General features: G+C 41.4%; 1 protein-coding gene across 1 annotated transcript in view; it reads right to left on the reverse strand.

Moving 5' to 3' along the window:
* CDH2 (cadherin 2) overlaps nt 1-13,169 on the reverse strand; it is a 215,763-nt gene extending 202,594 nt beyond the window's left edge. Inside the window, exon 1 of the mRNA XM_046025814.1 lies at nt 13,025-13,169. Within this exon, the coding sequence (XP_045881770.1) occupies nt 13,025-13,084 (60 nt within the window). The 5' untranslated portion in view covers nt 13,085-13,169. The remainder of the gene's footprint in view (nt 1-13,024) is intronic.
* Nucleotides 13,170-19,669: the final 6,500 nt, after the last annotated feature.

The raw sequence follows: 19,669 nt of genomic DNA on the forward strand, positions 1-19,669 counted from the left end.
TTCTTAACCTGTCTGGTAGTTACACAGACATATTTGTATACTATAATTATTTTTGTCTGTCCATATATGCCTTATATAGTCCTCCACAGGGACCATATTTTACAATAAAAAAAAAAGATTTTTTTTAAAAGGTTGAACTTCATATATATACAAAATAGAACTGGATGTCAATCCTGCCTTAATTTTTTTTTTTTTTTTAACCTGCGTTCAAATAAATACCAAACCAGAACACAGGCTCTGACATCAGGCTGCTGGTATTTAAATCCTAGTTCCTTCATTCACAAAATTACTTTGGGTACCTTGTCCTAAACTATCTGTGCTTTGGTGTCCTTGTATGTAAAATGAGCATAATCTTCTGTGAATTAAATGAGTGAATACGCTTAAAGTACTTAGAGCAGTGCCTGGTGCATAGTAATTACTCAAAAATGATGTGCTATTATTAGGACAGGATGAAATTGAGTTAAAAGTAACATTCCCTGCATCTAATCGCCAATAAATCATCAGCATCTACAAGAACAATGAATCTTCACTCAGTCTTTGCAGATTCTGTGTTGGCATCAACCAACATTACCTGCAACCCCCTCCTCTCTATAAGGTCCTCATCATCATGTTAAAAGGATTCAGAGATGAGTAAGTTACTTGGGCTCCAGGCTAGTCTCAACACATGCACACACACGCTTGCATCAATATCAGAACATTAAAGAATTAAATCACAGAAGCAAAGACACAGACCTGGAAGACAGGAGAATAGCTTCTGTTCGATTACCTGTAATTCCCAAATCAAATGGCTGGTATACATTAACCTCTTTCCCTAATCCTATCAGCCTAGACAACATCTGCTAGAATTTAAAGAGGAATGTTATAATATGTGTCCTTCAATTGTGGTTTCCCAGTGGGGTGGAAGGGACACTCTGGTGGTAGTCTGGTGGTAACTTCAGAGTTACAAGTTATCTGGCTATCACGCTGAACATAGAGCAAAGCTTTGGACATAAAAGAGCTCAAATATATTCAAATAATTAAATTATCCTTTGATTGTGTTTGTGTAAAACAGTGGTAATGGCTATGCCCCAAAATCTTCAGTTAAGGAGCTTATACCTTGTTTACTATATGAAAGCACTTTTCTAAGTGATGTATATATATTAACCCATTTACTTTTCATAACAGTCTTATGGTAGACCATCATAAAAATGTCCATTGTCCAAGGGCACTCAAGTGTCAGAACTGGGGCAAAAACACAGGTCAACTAACTCCAGAGACCAGTCTTACTCACGTTACCTCACTGCCTCTCTAGGCCACTAAATCAGTACAACAGGAAAGAAAAAAGGACAAGAACCCCAAACCTAAGGAAATGTCAAATGTAATAAAGGCAGCATTTCAGATCAGAAAATGAGCAGCTTTATTTGACAAATGACAGTCATTCATGTGTTAGTCTGTGTAGTTTCTGTATCACATATTGGTGGAGAAACAGCAAGACTCTCTACCCTCATACCACACTATACCTGAAAAGAAAATTCAGGTAATTAAAATAAAGAAAATTCAGCTAAGTAAATATCTAAGTGTGAAGATATAAACAGATAAATACAATTTGATATAGCGTGAGGTTTGAGAAGACTGTTTGGAAGTACATGGTCTCAATTTACATATCAGCACAACCACCAGAACAGTGTTCCAGGAACGCACCTCACGTATGAGTGTATGTATGTATATATGTATGTGTATATACATTTATGTATATATGTATATGTGTATATACATTTAAGTTATGTATACATTTAAATTATGGAGAACCAAGACTTAGGAAAATAAGGAGTAAGAATCATGCCACTATCCATTACAAATCCAAATACAAAAAGTAACCACACTATTTTCCAAAATATCTTTATTTTAGGTCATAAAATGTTATGAGCCATCTGCAGATAGTCCACTGTTATCTACATTTAAATATACCAGGATCCCCCTTTTAAACACAGCTCCATAGAGACGGCCTCAAATAAAGGGAAGACCATAAACCAAATCATGGCTAACTCAGTTTCGTTTACAAAGAAGTTAACTATAAATCAATTTGTAAATTAAATCAATGATTATGATGTTCTCCCAAATGTTCTTAGTATCTGCCAAACAGAAAAGACAGAACTGTAAATAAAAACTGAATGCCAAAAACACAAACACCGAATGTAAACAGTAACTTTTATGGGAGAAAAACTATGGGTTGGGTCGAAACACAAGTGAAATACATATTACCTATCAACAAGCTAAGGCCTGTCAAAAAGTACAATCTCTTAAATACTGAAAAATGAAGTCCACACGTGTAAGAACGTAAAAAAAAAAAAAAAAAATTAGAGCTGCCTTGAAGCACACAAATCCTTGGTGGGCTGGAAACTGAGTCCTCAGTCCTCATCACCATGCATGGAATCCTCCACCGCAAATCTGGTTCTACTACACAACCATTATAAACGGCAAGAAAAGGCCTCCAGAAAGAAAGATATTGGGACAAATATGGCACTCTGCATCCTTCATGGCAACCGTTCAGATCTTTTAAAATACCTACACAAACACGAAAGAGGGTCAACTGTTCCCAAAGATGCACTGAACAGCTGGAAAAATAGCAGTTTATGGCATTATAACCCTCCATTTAACCTTTTTTTAAATTAAAATTAAATCTGGGGGGCGCCTGGGTGGCTCAGTGGGTTAAGCCGCTGCCTTCGGCTCAGGTCATGATCTCAGGGTCCTGGGATCGAGTCCCGCATAGAGCTCTCTGCTCGGCGGGGAGCCTGCTTCCTTCTCTCTCTCTCTGCCTGCCTCTCTGCCTACTTGTGATCTCTCTCTGTCAAATAAATAAATAAAATCTTTAAAAAAAAAAAAAAAAAAAAAAAATTAAATCTGGGTAAGACCTCTTGGAGAAGTGGGTCACCAGTAAGCTCAGAGAAGGTATTAAGAAGCATCACGGAAAAGATTAGAATCTGTTAACACCCAAACCCGCTGCTTGAAGACCTCAGATCAAAAAGACATTTAGTTCTTTGCTTCTATCCTCCTTGTGAAAGAGGCTATAAACTACAGTCTAAATGTTTCTGGCTTTTGGCTAAACAATACTGCCAAATTAAAAGAAAGAAAAGAAGGGAAAAAAAGAAGAAAAGAAATTATACAGAAGAAAAAATTCTGAGTAGGAAAACCCACAGAAGGTGTTTCATGGCACGACCAACCATAGATAGGCAAGCAAATTTTAGCTGCAATGAATCACTCCATTCTTTTTCTTTTTTTTTAAAAGAGCTTCCTTAAATTCCTGGATATTTCTATGACATCCATGAAGCATACCTAATTTCGGACTATTAAAACACATATGACACAAACATATGGACAATTCTAGAATTGAGTGGAAGATGCCAGACACAAAAGGGAATATACTATAGGGTTTCATAAAGTACAAAGACTCCATAGTATAAGCAAAAGTAATAGATGTTCCTAGAAGTCAAGTAAATGCTCAGCATGGGAGGACAGTTAAAATTGGAGGAGGGTAACCCATGAGGGGCTGTTGAAGCTCTGTCTTGACTGGGTGCTGACTCAACAGTATGTTCAATTTATGAACATTCAACAGGCTCTCCACTTACACGTGCACTTTCCTGTATGCATTTGATAGTTCCATAAAGTGTGAGTGTGTATGTTGGTGGGGGGTGTCAACTCTGCATTTTGAATTCCCTAAAGTCCAATTTGGGGAGGCCAAACATTAGAAACTAATTTTGAGCGTGTCACCACGAAATGGACTCCACTGAGGGGGGAGGGAGGCAAAGGAGGTGCAAAAGGTTAATATTTTGGCCACACAAAACACATTTTTTTCTTTATTTACTGGACCAGAAAGCCATAAAGAATGAACTTCAGACTTTGAACCGTTGTGTTAGCCAGTTAAGACAACAAAAGAAAAAAAAAAATTAAAGTCGTCACAGTCTCTAGTTTATGACAGATTTATGTTAAGCAGAGGGAGTGGATTATATCCCCTTTAAACTTAGTAAAATTAATGGCTTTTTAGTCATTTATTTCAGAGTTCACTTAACAGCTTCCCAATGAACCAAGAAACATTTTATTGGAGATTATGGTCAAGCCAACTGAATCCGTCCAGTTACAACAGGTCAAATTACAAGCAAAACAGTTCTAGGCTTTCTCCTTGGCAAAACAAGGATTTGCCACAAAACACTGTCCCTCCACAAAACATTCGTGTGAATCTGCTTTACTAGTTCCTTTTGAGATGCGGACATATAATTTCATTTTGGGAGAAAAAGTAATTCCGATGATTCAAACATGGAAAATGAGCCACTAAACATATTTCAAAATTTGGTGATTTAGTCTCTTGAATTTATTTTCACAGAAAAGAACGTTGAAAAAAACAGTATCAAAAAAAGAAAAATAAAAACATGCATAGCCTGAGGGCTTCTAGGCTCTTAGGAAGTATTAAAAGTTCTAAGAATTCGCGCAAAAAAAAAAATATTTTTGAGAACTTATCAGCATGTTATTTGTTGATCAAGATAATCTGAAGAACATTATAAAATGGATTATGAATCATCTCCCTACGATATTTTCTCCTTTCTCTAAGAGAACATATTTTAAAAATGAGTGAAAATCCTAACCAAGATTTACATTTTGGCTTCAGATCCCAAAATAATTCAAAGTATTTAAGGTCAACTTAATAGAAAATATAACTCAGAAGCTCACTACTTAAAAAAAAATAAAATCTTATCAACTCAGTAAAGAGTAACTGAAATTCCTCTCTAATGCGATATTCATTCCTTGAGTACCATTTTAGTGAAAGGGTCCCAGTCCACAGACGGAGGATGAAAACCATGTGCTTTGCAGTCAGGCTCAATCTACGCTAACAGATACCATTCACTCTGGATTCTCAGAAAAACTACTCAAACTGAGTTCCACTTTCATCATCTCTAAAACGGGAATTTTATTTCACAGGGTTATGGATAATTAACTGGGATAACATAATCTTTTCCTTCACTGAAATTAAAAAATATATTATTGTAAAGGTTTAGTACTACCAGACATTAGTTTAAAAAAAAAAAAAAAAAAGATTCAGAGAGGTGGCAGCAAATATCAAAGTTTTAACAGTTTTCTCTGGTATATGTGCTTTTCTGAGTTACCTGAATGACCTACTGAGAATTAATAAAAATAAAATAAATTGGGAGATGTCCTAAAACTGCATATGAGGATAAAAACCTGAAGGGCCAGGCTTACAACCATTACTGAAAGCAGTAACAGAAAAGTTCAATATTTAGGAGCACCTGGCTGGTTCAGTCAGTAGAGTGTGTGACTCTTGATTTTGGGGTCCTCCATTTGAGCCCCATGTTGGGTGTAGAGAACTAGCTAAATAAATAAACAAACAGACTTTTTAAAAAAACTTCAATATTTAATGTAACAGAAGAAAGCTGAATAAACACAAAATTTATTTTAATACGAGGGAAAAATGGCCTTTTCACATTTCCATTTCCAGTAATTTCTGGAATAATATTCTAAGTCACATCCCTTCAATTAATTTTTTTTTTTTAACAAATTCATTTTACTAATCCACTGACACATTAAATAATATACTAGAATGGGGGAGAGGGAATCTGGATACAAATATTTTCAATTATGATGGTCAAGTAAGCAATTACTTTTAAATTAACACAAAAACCAATATTAAAACTATAAATATGTAAGTACTCTATGGTCAAATAAATTTTTAAGTTAACATAAAAACCAGTATTAAAATTACAATAATAATATTACTCCAGCACTTATTTATTTTTGTTATATGAAGGTATATTTTGTCAAAGAAAACCAAAGAACGGATCATGGATCAAGCATGTCTCCAAGCACGTCTCTATATGATTGTCATATTATATTTATAATAGCACTTCCTTTTAAGTAGCTCAAGCTGTTTTAAAGGCATTATACAATTAATTTTCCAATGCTACTTGGGAAAAACCCAAGTTAAACGGTTTATTTAATCAAGGCAGTAGACCAGAACATCTGATTTCCATATTAAATATTCTTCTGTACCTTATGTTCTAGATAGTAGTAATAAGGTGTTTAGACCGCACTTTTGCCACCAGAAATAGATGGAAAAATTAAATATTCAAAGGAATGTAAGAAATATCAAAACGGTTTAACGAACTAATGTAATCTCTCAGGCACAAATAACTCAGCAAAGTATGGTCGTTTTATGATGCAACATGGAAACAATTCTATTATTTTTTTTTAAATATTTTATTTATTTATTTGACAGAGAGAGAGATCACAAGTAGGTAGAGAGGCAGGCAGAGAGGCAGGTAGAGAGGAGGAAGCAGGCTCCCCGCGGAGCAGAGAGCCCGATGCGGGGCTCGATCCCAGGACCCTGAGATCATGACCTGAGCCGAAGGCAGCGGCTTAATCCACTGAGCCACCCAGGTGCCCCGAAACAATTCTATTATTAAACTACCCAATCTTCTTTAGGCCTACTTGTAGCTCAAACTGCTATCGGTTGTTCTCAACACAACGTCAGGTAGGACGTTCTACTGTTAGTCTAAGTCATCTTCATCCTATTTGTACGTTGTTTGATTTTCTATTCTTTCGTTATAGCTTCTACTATGGTCTTCATCCAATTTCTCCTCATTTGGAAGCCCTGAAATCCCACCAGTCATATTCACTGTCCCTCTCTGATGCATTTCTAGGTACGTGACTATGCCATAAACATTTGGTGGTTTAACAATCACTTTCTTGACCTGGAGCTAGAACTGAAATGCTTTATTCCACATAGTAAGGGCTCTCAAATCTGCCTGCATATTACACATGATTTATTAAATCAATTTCTACTAATGACATTCCTTTGTAATTACAAGTATTTTAATACATATCATTATACACGCATGCAAACATGATGTATGCATCATGGATTTATACATCGTGACTATACATATATCATGATTTATACATCATGAATACACACAAATCTGTAGAAAAATAACTTGCTAGGTCAATGGGCTATATTTTTAGTGCTGACCCATATCACTCAATTCAAAGGTTCTTGTGGAAGCCGTCTTCTTTCAAAGAAACACTGAAGTATAAAAGGAACAAAAGGAATAATTTTTATTCTTAGTAGTATCATATTCCCCTTTCTTTAAGTCTAACCCCCCAAAATAGTTTACTTTTATTGGTAAAAGCAGCATTGCCAATGAAAAAAAAATTATTTTTAAAAGTTAAGCATATAAAAAATACAGATGACTTCTAACCTACCATATATAATAAACTATTGTTGATGACTTTCAAAGTGATATTCTACCACTCTGAGTATGTGGAAATCTTTGCATTTCAGGTTAAAAATTAAAGTCATTCCAAAGTCTTTGAAAAGGAGTCATCTGGGGGCTATTTTTAAGCAGCCCCAAGAGTTCCAGAACTGCAAAGGGCCTTAAAGATCAACCAACCCAACCAGGCCCAGTATTTTACTGTTGAGGAAAATGAGGTCATGAGACTTTAAGGGCATAAACTACATCTGGACTAGATTAGAACCCCAGGTTCTTCCTGCCCTTGACACTAGCTCTTGCCCTTGACACGATGTGACATCAGCTCATTTGCACAGAACAAAATTACTACACCTTTGGTACCCAAATCACCTTGACGGCAAACACAAGGGTGTCAGTTAACTATGGACTGACTTCATGCTAAACTGTGATAAATGTTGCAGGAGATAGCAACCTTCAACATAGGTTAGATAATAACCCTCAACATACATGTTGTACATACACACACACACACACACAACCCAAGGTCTTGTGCATGTCTCTAAGTACAAGGGAGGCTCAGACAAGGAAGTGCACTGAGTACGAAAGAGAGTGACAAAAATAAGAAATGAGAAGCATTTATTCATAACCCAAATTTTCTTTTCAAAAACTCTGTTGTGATACAAATCAAAATCTTTAAATCCAAATCTTTTAAAAGGTCGTATTTAGCTCCTGAATTCACCTTCTTTGACTTTAAAGACATCCCTCTATCTAGGCAGAAGATAGGGCTCTAACTAAAACATTCATCTGTATATACCTCTTCCTTGGAATGAATATGGTTGTTTAATTAAAACTGATCTACATTTAGTTAAATACACAAAGACTAGCATCTGTTCAAATTAACTGATATAATTTGCTATAAAATTAAAACAAAAATAACTTTTTGGTAGGAAAAGACAGAAATGTGAGGCATAATGATCTGTTGATACAAATTACATTTCAACTTACAGTTGAATTGTAATACAGTTGAATTGGTTAATCCAACTTGAAAATGCTTGGGTTTTAGAGGGTGTACTAATGGCAGATACGAAATACTCAAACAACAAAACCCAAAGTCCGAATCTATCATATTTTTTAAATGGTTGATAAAATTCACCACCAGTCTGTGCAGTGCTTAAACTTGATTACTTTTTGTATTTGAGCCAAAAGAACAAATTTGAATAATGTTAACTTGGGCAAAACGGTAGAGTATATACACAAACACTACATTTCTTAAATTACATCTAGGATTTTTCTTTAAAAATCACTCTTCTAACTTAAGAATATCCCTTTGAAAACAGAATGGGGATTTGAGTTGCTTAGGATTTTTTTAAAGGCATTTTAAAGCAAGATTAACTGTTGCTTTAAGTCTTGACATTTCCTGATTAATAACCTAAAGCTTAATGAGGCACAACAGATTTAAGAATTGAAAATTTTTAATGAAAAGGGAAATTAAGGACAGTTTGGTGCAATACACTGTCACCAAAATAATCTGTTCCAGGAAGACTTTAGTCTCTTTGTGAAAAAAATACAATCTAAAAAAGAATTTCCTCTTAAAATCTGAACTTTTAGAAGAAGGTCAGAGCAGACTTCAGGAACGTTTGAAAGTCAAAAAGTACAACCTGTACGTCAATTCTGAACTTGCAATTGGGGCTTAAAAAATTATATAGAGAGATAGATATAAATTACCTATCTACCTATATCTCCATGCATATATATTTTTAAAATGTGTCCATAAAATGTTTTAGGATGCACAAATTATTATTTTTTAATAGGATGCTTGCATTGCACCATCTATGAGTAATGACTACATACCACAAGATAAGAAAAGGGCAAAGTTATGAATAACTAGGGCCACTAAGTAGAATAAACTGCAAATACCAACTATGTTGATTCTCCTTACTCTCACAATAAGTTGTTACAAAACACATGAAAATCAAATAAATATTGAGAATAAATGTTTTATATCTAACATGATTACTGCATACTAGATTTCCCACATCCTAAAAAAAAGCTTCTTCTTATATGTTTCATGTGTTGAATATTAATCTTTTCAAAGTGTTCACACCTAACAGATGAAAATCACATATGGTTTATGCCATCTATTTTCAGACTTCCTCACCAAGGGTTGAAAGCAGGACCTATGTGACAAGACTAAGAATCCAGAGTATCTATAAACATTAAGGTGATGTCCTTGATGCTTCATAACCCATACAAGTGTATTTGAATTGGAACAGTGGAACTATGCAATTAAAGTGTGAACTAGAAAAACAAAGCAGGTTTCTAGTCTAGTAATTACTGGGTAGGGTGTAAAAGTAAAATTGCTTTCTTTTTCTTCTCTCTCTCTCTCTCTTTTTTTTTTTTTTTTTTGCCTAATGATAAATCTGTTGAAGTCTTTGAAAGTCACTTGTATAATTTAAAAGGAAAGTACGTCCTAACTTTGTGATATCCTTTGACCCCTGAAATTTAATGGTTAAATTTGACTTTTTTGTTTTTAGTGCAAAAGAAAATGCTAATGCCATGAGTTAAAATGAGGAAGAATTCGAGAAAATCTTAAAGCTGAATATCATAATGTGCAAAATTCACTAGGATTGTGTAAATATAAGTAAGAGAACTAAACTAATAATCTCTCACAAAGTAAAAATAAAAGTGTTCAAAGTACAACAAGGAACACTTCAGTTAACACATAAATGCATGAAGTCCTATTGAATATTTGCTCTTCTTTAACCGATCTGAAAAAATAAGGTTGCTCTGCATCTATACTAATAACCTATTCATCCTCTTTCCTAAAACTCTTGTCTTCTTCGTCTGACCTTAAAAAAAAAAAAGGCTTGAATAGCAGATGACTGCAGAGGGGCCATTTTCACCTTGCAGATAGATCTTTGTTATTCTGGTGTGTAAAGCAGGCCATTAGCACGAAGTCATTTCTTTTTTTTTTTTTTTTTAATATTTTATTTATTTGACAGAGAGAAATCACAAGCAGGCAGAGAGAGGGGAGGAAGCAGGCTCCCTGCGGGGCAGAGAGCCCGATGCGGGGCTCAATCCCAGGACCCTGAGATCATGACTTGAGCCGAAGGCAGAGGCTTTAACCCACTGAGCCACCCAGGCGCCCCAGCACGAAGTCATTTCTAATCTCTGTTGTACAATCCACATGGTGCACTTAACCCTAAAACTCATGTTGCATAAACCACTGTTCTTTCACTCCTAACGACCTTGCAAATCATTCAATGTGATGGCTTAACTTGCTGACAAAGTTATAATTTCCCTTTTCCTGAGGGTTTACAAACGTCATGACATCTGTCTACAAGAAACTGAGGAAGAACATGGGATGGTAAAGATAAGCGCATTATGTGATGCTTATAAATGCTGTTGGTTTTGTTTTTGTTGTTGTTGTTTTTTTAATGCTTAAGGAAATGACTTAGAAAATTCATACCTGACTTCAAGGCAGATGACTAAGAGAAAATGAGACTGCTCCAGCGGTACCACACTTAGTCCCACGGTATGAATGACCAACAAATGTCTCCTCCTGTCCTAACTTCACTGCAGTTTTCAATTAAAACTTACTTTCAGATCAAAAAGTTAGTGAACATAATACCATCTACCGCTGGTTTCACACTCTGAAAATTTATGAAAAGTTGTTTGTAAATTAGTAAAACCACTCAATGATGTTCAAAATTAATGTTTTAATTTGTAATTTATATTTTATAATTTATAAAATATGATTTTTTGATCAATGGCATTTTCTTTGTTGAAAAAAAAGTAAAATATCCGATGTCCATGGGATTCTTGAGTTTATCTTGCCCTCCCCCCAACTTCAAACCACTGAAGTAGCATTTTTTTCCCTTCCTTTCCCTTCAGTCTAACCCCTTTAGTAAACCCTATTTGGAAAGAAGAAACAATAAATGAAGTGACAGGAGGTGAGAGAATGAGGACTGCGCACTCCAAGAATAAAGGGCGGTTTTATAACAGGAGATACTTTTGTTAGTAAGTGACTGACGGGTCTCCTCCCCCAGTTAGAAGAAATTCCATACACTTCTCAAAACTGCAGAGGCCAAAAACGTCTAGTCTAACAGTTCAGAAACCCCAGAGTCAGGATAGCCGAGGGGGGCGGACTGGCGAGTGGGGGAAGGGGAGAGAGACCAGCAGGAGACGAAAGAACAAAAGGAGAAACCTCAGAAAGGAGAAAAGACGGGACCCGGGCAGCCACGGAGTCAGGGAGAGAGAGAGAGCTTGAAAGCGGGAGAGCACGACCTGGGGGAAGAGAGCGCAAAGCCGGGCAGGGCGCGCCGCTCCACGGCGCACCATGGACAGGGCTCCAGCCGCCTCGGCCCACACCCCTCTAGGGGGCGGCGGTAGAAAGAGCGAGAGACCGCGGGAGCCGACCTTGTCCCGCCCCCGGCGCCCGTAGTCCCCCACCCCACCCGCCGCGGCCGGAGCGCGCCAAGCCCTGACCCGTGAAGACCACGGAGGGGGGCGATCCGCACCATCTGTCCCAGCCCGGGCCGCCCCCGACGCAGCGGCACTTCCGAGCCGCGCCCGCACTTTTCAGAGCTGCCACCCGCCGGCCACCCCCAGCTGCAAGGATGAGCAGGGGGCCCCTTGGGCGGATTCCCCCGGAGACCCTGACCTCCATTCAGGGCGGACACGCCCTCTCCTGCAGCCGCTTTGGAACCCCATCGCCTGCGGGGGCCGATTCAGAACCCCCCCGCCCCCGCTCTGCCCCAGCTCGGCGCGGGGGATGTGGCTGAGGAGCGCGGCGTCGCTTCCCGGGACCCCGTTGGCAGCCGGGAGGGCCCTCGGCATGTCCTCCGGCCGGACGCCACGGGAAAGTTGGGCGGTCAGCCGGGCTGGGGACCGGTGGCGCGGAGTGGCTAGGAGCCTGCGACCTGCCTGAAGCAGGTGCTTCCTGCCGCGGAAAAGCCTCCTAGTACCGACTCCATGAAGAGGCTGTCTGGCGCTCTCCCGAAGGCGTGAAAAGTGCGGAGGCTCCTCGCGAAGGCGTCCCCGAGGACGCACGCCGGGGAAAGAGAGAGGACAGAGGGAGAGAAATAATACCGAGTAACGGAACTTCTCCCCGCCCGCCAGGATAAGGGGCGTGCGGGGCAGGGGCTGGGTGCGGAGGCCCCAGCCCGCATAGACTCTTCGGGGCAGGGGGACGAGGTTTTCTTCCAGGTGAGACCGACCAGAATACAGTGAGGGCAAGAGAACAAGAAGAGAAAGCAACTCTGGGCTGGGGTAAAGACAATAGGACAGTGGAGCCCTAGGGCACCCGAAGGCGCGCGGGTGCCAGGGTGGGGTGGGGTGGAGGCACGTCCCGTAACTAAGACACCAGAGTGAGAATTCCTACTGCAAACTCGCTACCCATCCCTGCGGAAATAAACAAAAAAAATTGGAGCAAAGTGCAAAGCGAGGAGCGAGAAGCGTAGAAAACTGCAAAACCTGGGAGCTATCCTGCCTCACCCTTCTGCTGCCTGGAGATACCCCCTGCAAGCTCGCCCGGCCCGGAAGGAAGAACTGAGGGGGCCGGCGATCGGTCCCTTCGGGACGGAGCGGCGCGGAAAGACCAGCCCGCCCGGCCAGCCCTGCCCCTGCGCCCGGCCCGAGCCTCGTGCCTGCGCAGCTCCCGACCGCGCGGTGCGGCACCTCCCTTCCCGGGTGCGCAGCCTGGCCCCGCAGCGGCGCGGGGAACAAAGGGACCCGGCGCCGCCCGCCCCACCCCGCCCGCCGCCCGGCCCGCGGAGACGGCCGCGTACCTGAAGTAGGGCCGCCAGAAGCGGCAGCAGGGTCCGCGACGCTCCCACTATCCGGCACATGGAGGCGGAGAGGGGCCGAGCGAGGAGCCGGAGGCGGCGGCGGCGGCGGCAGCAGCGGCAGCACCAACAGCGGCGCGGAAGGACGGCTCCAGGCAGTTTCCACCCCCTTCCCTTCCCCTCCCCACCCCACCCCCTTCACCGCTGCTCTCCTCTCCCCGCCAATGGAGAGCGAGCTGATGACAAATAGCGGGCCGCGGAGTCCGCGGGACTCGCACCAGGAGTAATAAAACAGACCGAGAGATCAAGGAGCTGGGGAGGGGGCGGGGTAGAAAGCAGGCGTGCGTGTGAGGGTGTGAGAGAGAGAGGGAGAAAGAGAGAGAAAGAGAGAGTGTGTGTGCGTGTGTGTAGGCGGCCGCGGTGGCAGCGCAGGCGGCTAGGCTCCGGCCCTAAGCGCAGCGGAAGCCGGGAGGGATGAAGGCGGCGGGGACCTTGGCCGGTGTAGGATGCGGAGGTGGAAGTGGAGCGGCTGGCGCTCCCGAGGAGCTCCGCAACGCGAGGTTTCGGGCTCGTGGCTTTGCTTCCTCTGGGTCCCCTCTCCAGGGCCGCTCTGCAAGACGAAGATGCCGAAGAGAGCGCCGCCGGGAGGGTGCTCCGGGCCGAGCGCGCTGCGCCCACAAAGGGCAGCAGTCCCGCCGGCCGGCGCCTCCGCTGCGTGGGGGCTGAGGGCCGCTTTCCGGCTCCCCTTTCCGGCCCCCTCGGGAGTTGGAGACTGTTCTCCGGCCTCGGCCGCGCGGGGGTGAGGCCGGGGCCCGTGCGGCCGCTACTGCCGCGGCTCCGTCCCGCGCAGCTGCCGCCGCGGCCGCCCCTGCTGCCTGAGCGCTGGCACCCGCCTGCCGGTCCTGGCCCGGCGCGGCTCACTCGCGCGCGCCGCCCCACCCCCTGTCGCCGCCGCCGCCGCCCGCGCACCCCGCTCGGCCTCCGCGAGCGCGACCGACGCGAGCCGCAGCCGCCGCCGCCACTCTCCCCGCGCTTGCCGCACGCGCTGCCAGGCTACGCGGCCCTCTCTCCTCTCCTTTTCCTCCCGCCGCCGCCGCCGCCGCCGCCGCCGCCGCCCTCACCCCCGCCTCCCTCCTCCGCCGAGCTTCCCCGCCCGCGTCGTGACCAATCGGAGGCCACCGAGCTGCGGCGGTAGCCGGCCAGATCCACGGCAGCCGCCCGCCCCCGCCCACCCCCAAGCACCCCGTTTTTGCTGCAGCCCGCGGGGTGTCGCGGGAGGGAAGTCTGGGGTGCGCGGAGCACCGCCTCGGCAGGTGCAGGGGCTGCGGGCAAATAAAATAACTTGCACGGGAACTTGATGGTTGGCAGGTTCCTCGTTGGACCGCGATGGGGAATCAGAGATTAGGAAAGGGGAGAATGTCTCCTAGGTAGCCTAACACAAGCTTTTTCTGTTTTCTCATTTTTTTCGAGATAGATTATTTTTCCTGGTAAGGGCAGACACAGCAAACTCGCGACGCAGGCAGAGCCCATCCTGGCCATTGTTGTCTGAGGTGCTTGCCTTGAGCCACCTGCGGGCCCAGGAGGGCGGAGGTCGCTGTTTCTCTCTGGCGCTCCTACTTCTCCCACCTTTGCGAATGTGCTGGAACAGCCCAAGTTTGTGTGTTCTTGTTTCCTTTTCTTTTGTTTCCTCTGAGAGTTTGAGTGCGTGTTATTTTTTATGAAGTCTCTCGTTTTCTATTTCTAACGCGTTAGCGTACTGTTCACAATTTTTAACACACAGTTTCAGGGAATTTGACTTCTTCCCTACAACCACCTCCAACAAAATCAACAAAGAAAAACAGAAAAGAAAGAGAAAGAGAGGGGTAAACAACCTAAAAGCCAGAACTCGCTGTGAAAATAGGATTACCTAAAGATAAAATGACTGATAGTTCACAGTAGAGGAGTTTTGCTTCCTCTCCTTAAGGCATGAACTTGGAGTGGTACACAAAAAGTGAGAGACTTTACAAGTTTGGGTCACAAGCATTTGTGGAATAGAGGGAGGGGTGAGGAGTAATTGGTTTTGGCTACACAATACATTTCTAACAGAATTTATTTTTTTCTTTTTCTTTTCTTTTTTTTTTTTTTTAGGTTTTACAGGTAAATAAAAATACTGGTTCTTATTTAAGCGTTTCCACACTATGGAGGTCTTGGAAATTCGTTGCAGTTAATGAACATTATTCTACTTTGGGTAACTGAAGTACTGTCAGCTAACTAATTTCTTTGACATGAGTGATGCAGCTTTTAATAATGTACTATTGCTGGCTAAGCTTTTAAAAATTTAATATTCATAGGGAGGCCTATTCAATTTTAATTAAAACATAATATTGTAGGCCATTTTTTAAGTGAATCTCAAAAATATTTCCTGGATTTCTTCTCAAAAAGAATACGGAAGGTCATGTTATTTAAATTTAAGGATAAAAGGCTTGGCTTGTTTTTTTCTTTTTTTCTTCTTTGCTAAATATTATTGTCACACTATTGCTAATCTGCCTAAAAGTTCTTGCAATAGGGTATTGATAAATTCCACTTTCCAGGAGCCATGCGTAATAGTAAAACATTCAGTAGCAATATGGAGATATTGTTTGTCTCATTACCAAGTAGCATTTGTAGGTCCCATCTTCAGAATTAAGCTGTGATCCTGGACATGAGACCTTAGTTTATATCCTCCCAACTCCCAGCAGTAGCCATTGATGTTTATTGCCATTCTGATTAATTTAAAGTTAGAGGAGATTTCAGCATGAGTAACTCTATTGCTTGTTAGTATTATTTGCAAGGAGCTTTAAACATCATGCCCCTTATAAATTAAACTCTTATTATGACTTCAAAATCTGCTTTGGAATGCCTGTTAGCTAACTAATTCTCTGATTCCAATAGTTTTTGATCATACAGATAAGAACTTGCTGCATTTTTTTTTTTTAATTTGGTCCAACTTGTGTGCCTCTCATTTTTCAATGGTTGTGAATTGCTTTGGAAACTTGCCTGAGATTAACGTGATCACGTGGTCAGCCACATCTTGCTAATCAGCCTTTTATCACAAGAAGGAATAGCTTAGTCTAAAATCATGTTATTGGAGACTTTGTGCATCTATTTGATGTTAATAAATTTAGACCCAGTGTTGACTTTGGCATCATAGTTAAAATAATCTAATGGGCCATTCATTTCTCTGGGCAAATGGTGACCAAATTCTTGGATTTTTAGCCTCGAATCACAACATTGTCAGTCAGAAGATTAACTTTCCCTCAGCCTGCAGAGCTCCAGGGCTGCAGGGGAGCTTGGCAGTGACCCAGGGAAACAGCCAGGTGGTAGGGGAAGCGGAAGAAGACAAGAAAATAATAAAAATTAAAGCTAGGCTCATACACTGAAAATCAGTCTAATCCTTTTGATTTCTGGCCCGTGGGCTGCTGCTGATTTGCTAAAGAGGTCTGCAAATAAGTGTGTGCACCAAACATTGTGGACACACTGAGTAAATGACGTGTCCTGCACACATAGCTGGTTTTCACATGTATATAGATACCATGATGATTCATTTTTAAACATTTATTTCAAAGCAAAATCATAATAATTTTTTTTGTGGTGGTGTATTTTCTCAAAGAGGAGATGCTAAACCTACAAATACATCATTCGAGTATTTGTATGAAAGTGTCCTCATTTTGAAAACAAATGACAAATAGTAGTAGTCTATCTGTAGCACCCCTACCTGCAATCTCCTCTCCCCAACCTCCCCTCCCCTCCCCTCCCCTCCCCAACCTGTAACACACAGCTCCCAGGCTCCCAGACTGGAACCAGACTTGTCTTTACCCTACTCCTGGACTTTTCCTCCTTCTCTCCCAACCCCCATGCCAAGCTGGGATTGTCCCTTCTTCCTTAGGAAGCGGCCCTCACACTGCAAGTTTCTCCCCAGTTAGCTTTAAGGGTATTAAAACCGACCTTCCCTGGGTTATACCCCTGTTATAGAGTGATGGAATGTTCTAAATTAAAGTTAAGGATTATCTGTGCAACCCCCTTATTTTCCAGGAGCACTGAAGCTTCAAGAGGTACACAAGGCTACCCGCTGGCAAGTAGGGAATCCCAATGAGACACGGGCTTTCTTACTCCCAGTCCTATCTAGGCTCCTTACATTAGAGAGTCCCTTTTAACTTTAGAAAAATCAATGATATGGAATAAAAGGAAAGTTTAACAACAGCAACAAAAAAGAAGAAGAAGAAGAAGAAGAAGAGAAGAAGAAGAAAAGGGAAAGGAAGGAAGGAAGGGAGAAACAGAAAGTTTAATAAGGCTGGGCATTTTTCCGCTATTTCTCTTAGCTATTTTGTTATCTGCAGTATAAGTAACATAGGGCTCATAACTCTTTTTCTTCCTGCAGGTCTTAGTTTCTATGTGCCATTTTTAGTGTGATCATCTCACTGTCTTTAGTGTGATTCAAAATTAGTTGTCTCAAAATTCATATATTTTCTCTCTTTTTTTCAGAATTTATTTATCTATTTAGAACAAGAGATAGGGAGACTGGGGGGAGGAGCAGAGGGAGAAGGAGAGAGAGAATCTCAAGCAAGCTCCACCCTGAGCCTGCAGCCCAATGGTGGGGGTGGAGGGGCAGGGTGGGGGGGGCAGGTGGCTCTCTATCCCAGGACCCTGAGATCATGACCTGAGCTGAAATCAAGAGTCGGACTCTCAACTGACTGAAACACCCAGGCACTCCATCAAGATTCCTATTTTTTATACAATCTGGCTGATGAGTACGAACCAGCCCTTCATTTGGTACTCAACCAGAGAAGTCATCATCTGTTCCAATATTAGAAGAAAAACTTGGGTTTTTTAAATCTACTCTTGTTTGAAGATATTATTTACCTTGCTTTCCGTCTTTCTTTCCTTTTTTAAAAATGTGTGTATGTATGTATGTATTTTTAAGTATTTGAAAATCCAACTCAATGTTTCCATGGAAAATATAATCATGTAGTAACTTGGACTACTTATGGTCAAGTAAGTGAATAAAGGAGTTGTGCATTTCCATGACCAGGGAGGTAATTCACAAGCAGCCTTTATATTGCAAGGAACACCCCTACCCTCGCTGCCCCCCAAACAATCCCTCTCTGGAAGCTATAAGGGTATAATAAACAGTATGGATTGGAATTCAGGTGGACCTAACTATGAACTTGGGTGAGTTTCTCAACATTTCTAAGACTCCTTTTCATTATCTCTAAAATGTGAATAATATATCAGTATTTCTTAAGAAAGCTTGATATGAGCAGAGTGGAACACAATAGGGACTTGGCATTTTATCTATATGTGTATTAAGCATTCATACTTCCACTGAGGATTTGGAGTAGAGTTGCTGAGGAGTCTCAGTGAATGCTCCTCTCATCGCCTCCAGTATTATCTGAAATTAAAACAAATAAGGCTTTGAATCAGAGTTTTATTTGGGAGTCACGAATTTTACAGAGGGACACGAAACCTCTAACATAAGCAGTAATGGCTGAATAAATATTCTACAGACTGACAAAAATAATAAATATTTGGTGGCTTTACAAGCTGCATAAAAACATCTGAGTATATGAAGTATTAGTAGGAAATGATCTTCAATATTAATGTATTGATTTTACATAAGAAAACAAATTCATTTTGGCATTATCTCATAAACTGGTAATAGCAAGACCAGGACTAAGACTTACTTTGCTTAGAATCTTTCTCCAGTAAACCTGACTTCTGTCATTTCTCAAACCACTTTTTATGTGTTCCCAGAGTCAAGATTTCATAGCTGATTTCAGAGTCCTGCTTGAGCATCAGTTGTATTTAAGAAAATATAATTTGCATGATGTTCAAGAGATCTATCTTCTACATGGAAAGCATGGGTGTTTATGGGATAACAGCAGCACTTTGGATTACTTAAGAATCAGAAGGCCTATTTCTCAAGATAAACGTATCTTCAGAAAATAAAACAAATCATGTTGAAGACTTTGGTAACATTAGCTGTGCCAAACTTTTGCCCTTGTGTTCTTTTAAAAGCAAAGATCTGCCTTCCGGAAGGTTCCGAAATACAACTGTCAGTGTTTAAAGGATACTAAAACATATTTAGTATCTGAGCTTCTACTGACTCTGTGCCCTTTCCTCCACTGAAATTGTAGGCAGTTGATAAAGTATTCCCAGGATGCAGGACACCACTGTTCTCTTCCTAGCTCTTTGACTGGCTGAATAATCTTAAACACGCCACTTAATTTCTTTGCATGTTTTCTTAACTGTAGAACCTAAATAATTCCACTTTCCTCACAAAATGCTGAGTAGTCTAACAAAATAATGTCAGTAAAGCCTATTTAGTTCTTTAGAGAAAAGTTGTAGATAAATACAAGGTGCTCTTTAACGCTGCAGATTCATCGCTCATAAGAGGAATGATTATTTGGTACCTAAAATTAAGTCACATTTTAATGATGTGGCATAACCAACAAGCTGCCTTGTGCTTATTAAATCCCCCCCCACTTATCCACAGATTTAAAACATAACATATTTATCCTTCCATTCCAAAGGCAACACATGCTCATCCATAGATACTTAAGAAAATTATATTCAGTTAAACACACCATAATCACTCATAGATGACTTCTTACATTGCAATACAATCTGGGA

The sequence above is a fragment of the Meles meles genome, chromosome 12 (genome assembly GCF_922984935.1).
Source record: "Meles meles chromosome 12, mMelMel3.1 paternal haplotype, whole genome shotgun sequence".
Taxonomy (NCBI): domain Eukaryota; kingdom Metazoa; phylum Chordata; class Mammalia; order Carnivora; family Mustelidae; genus Meles; species Meles meles.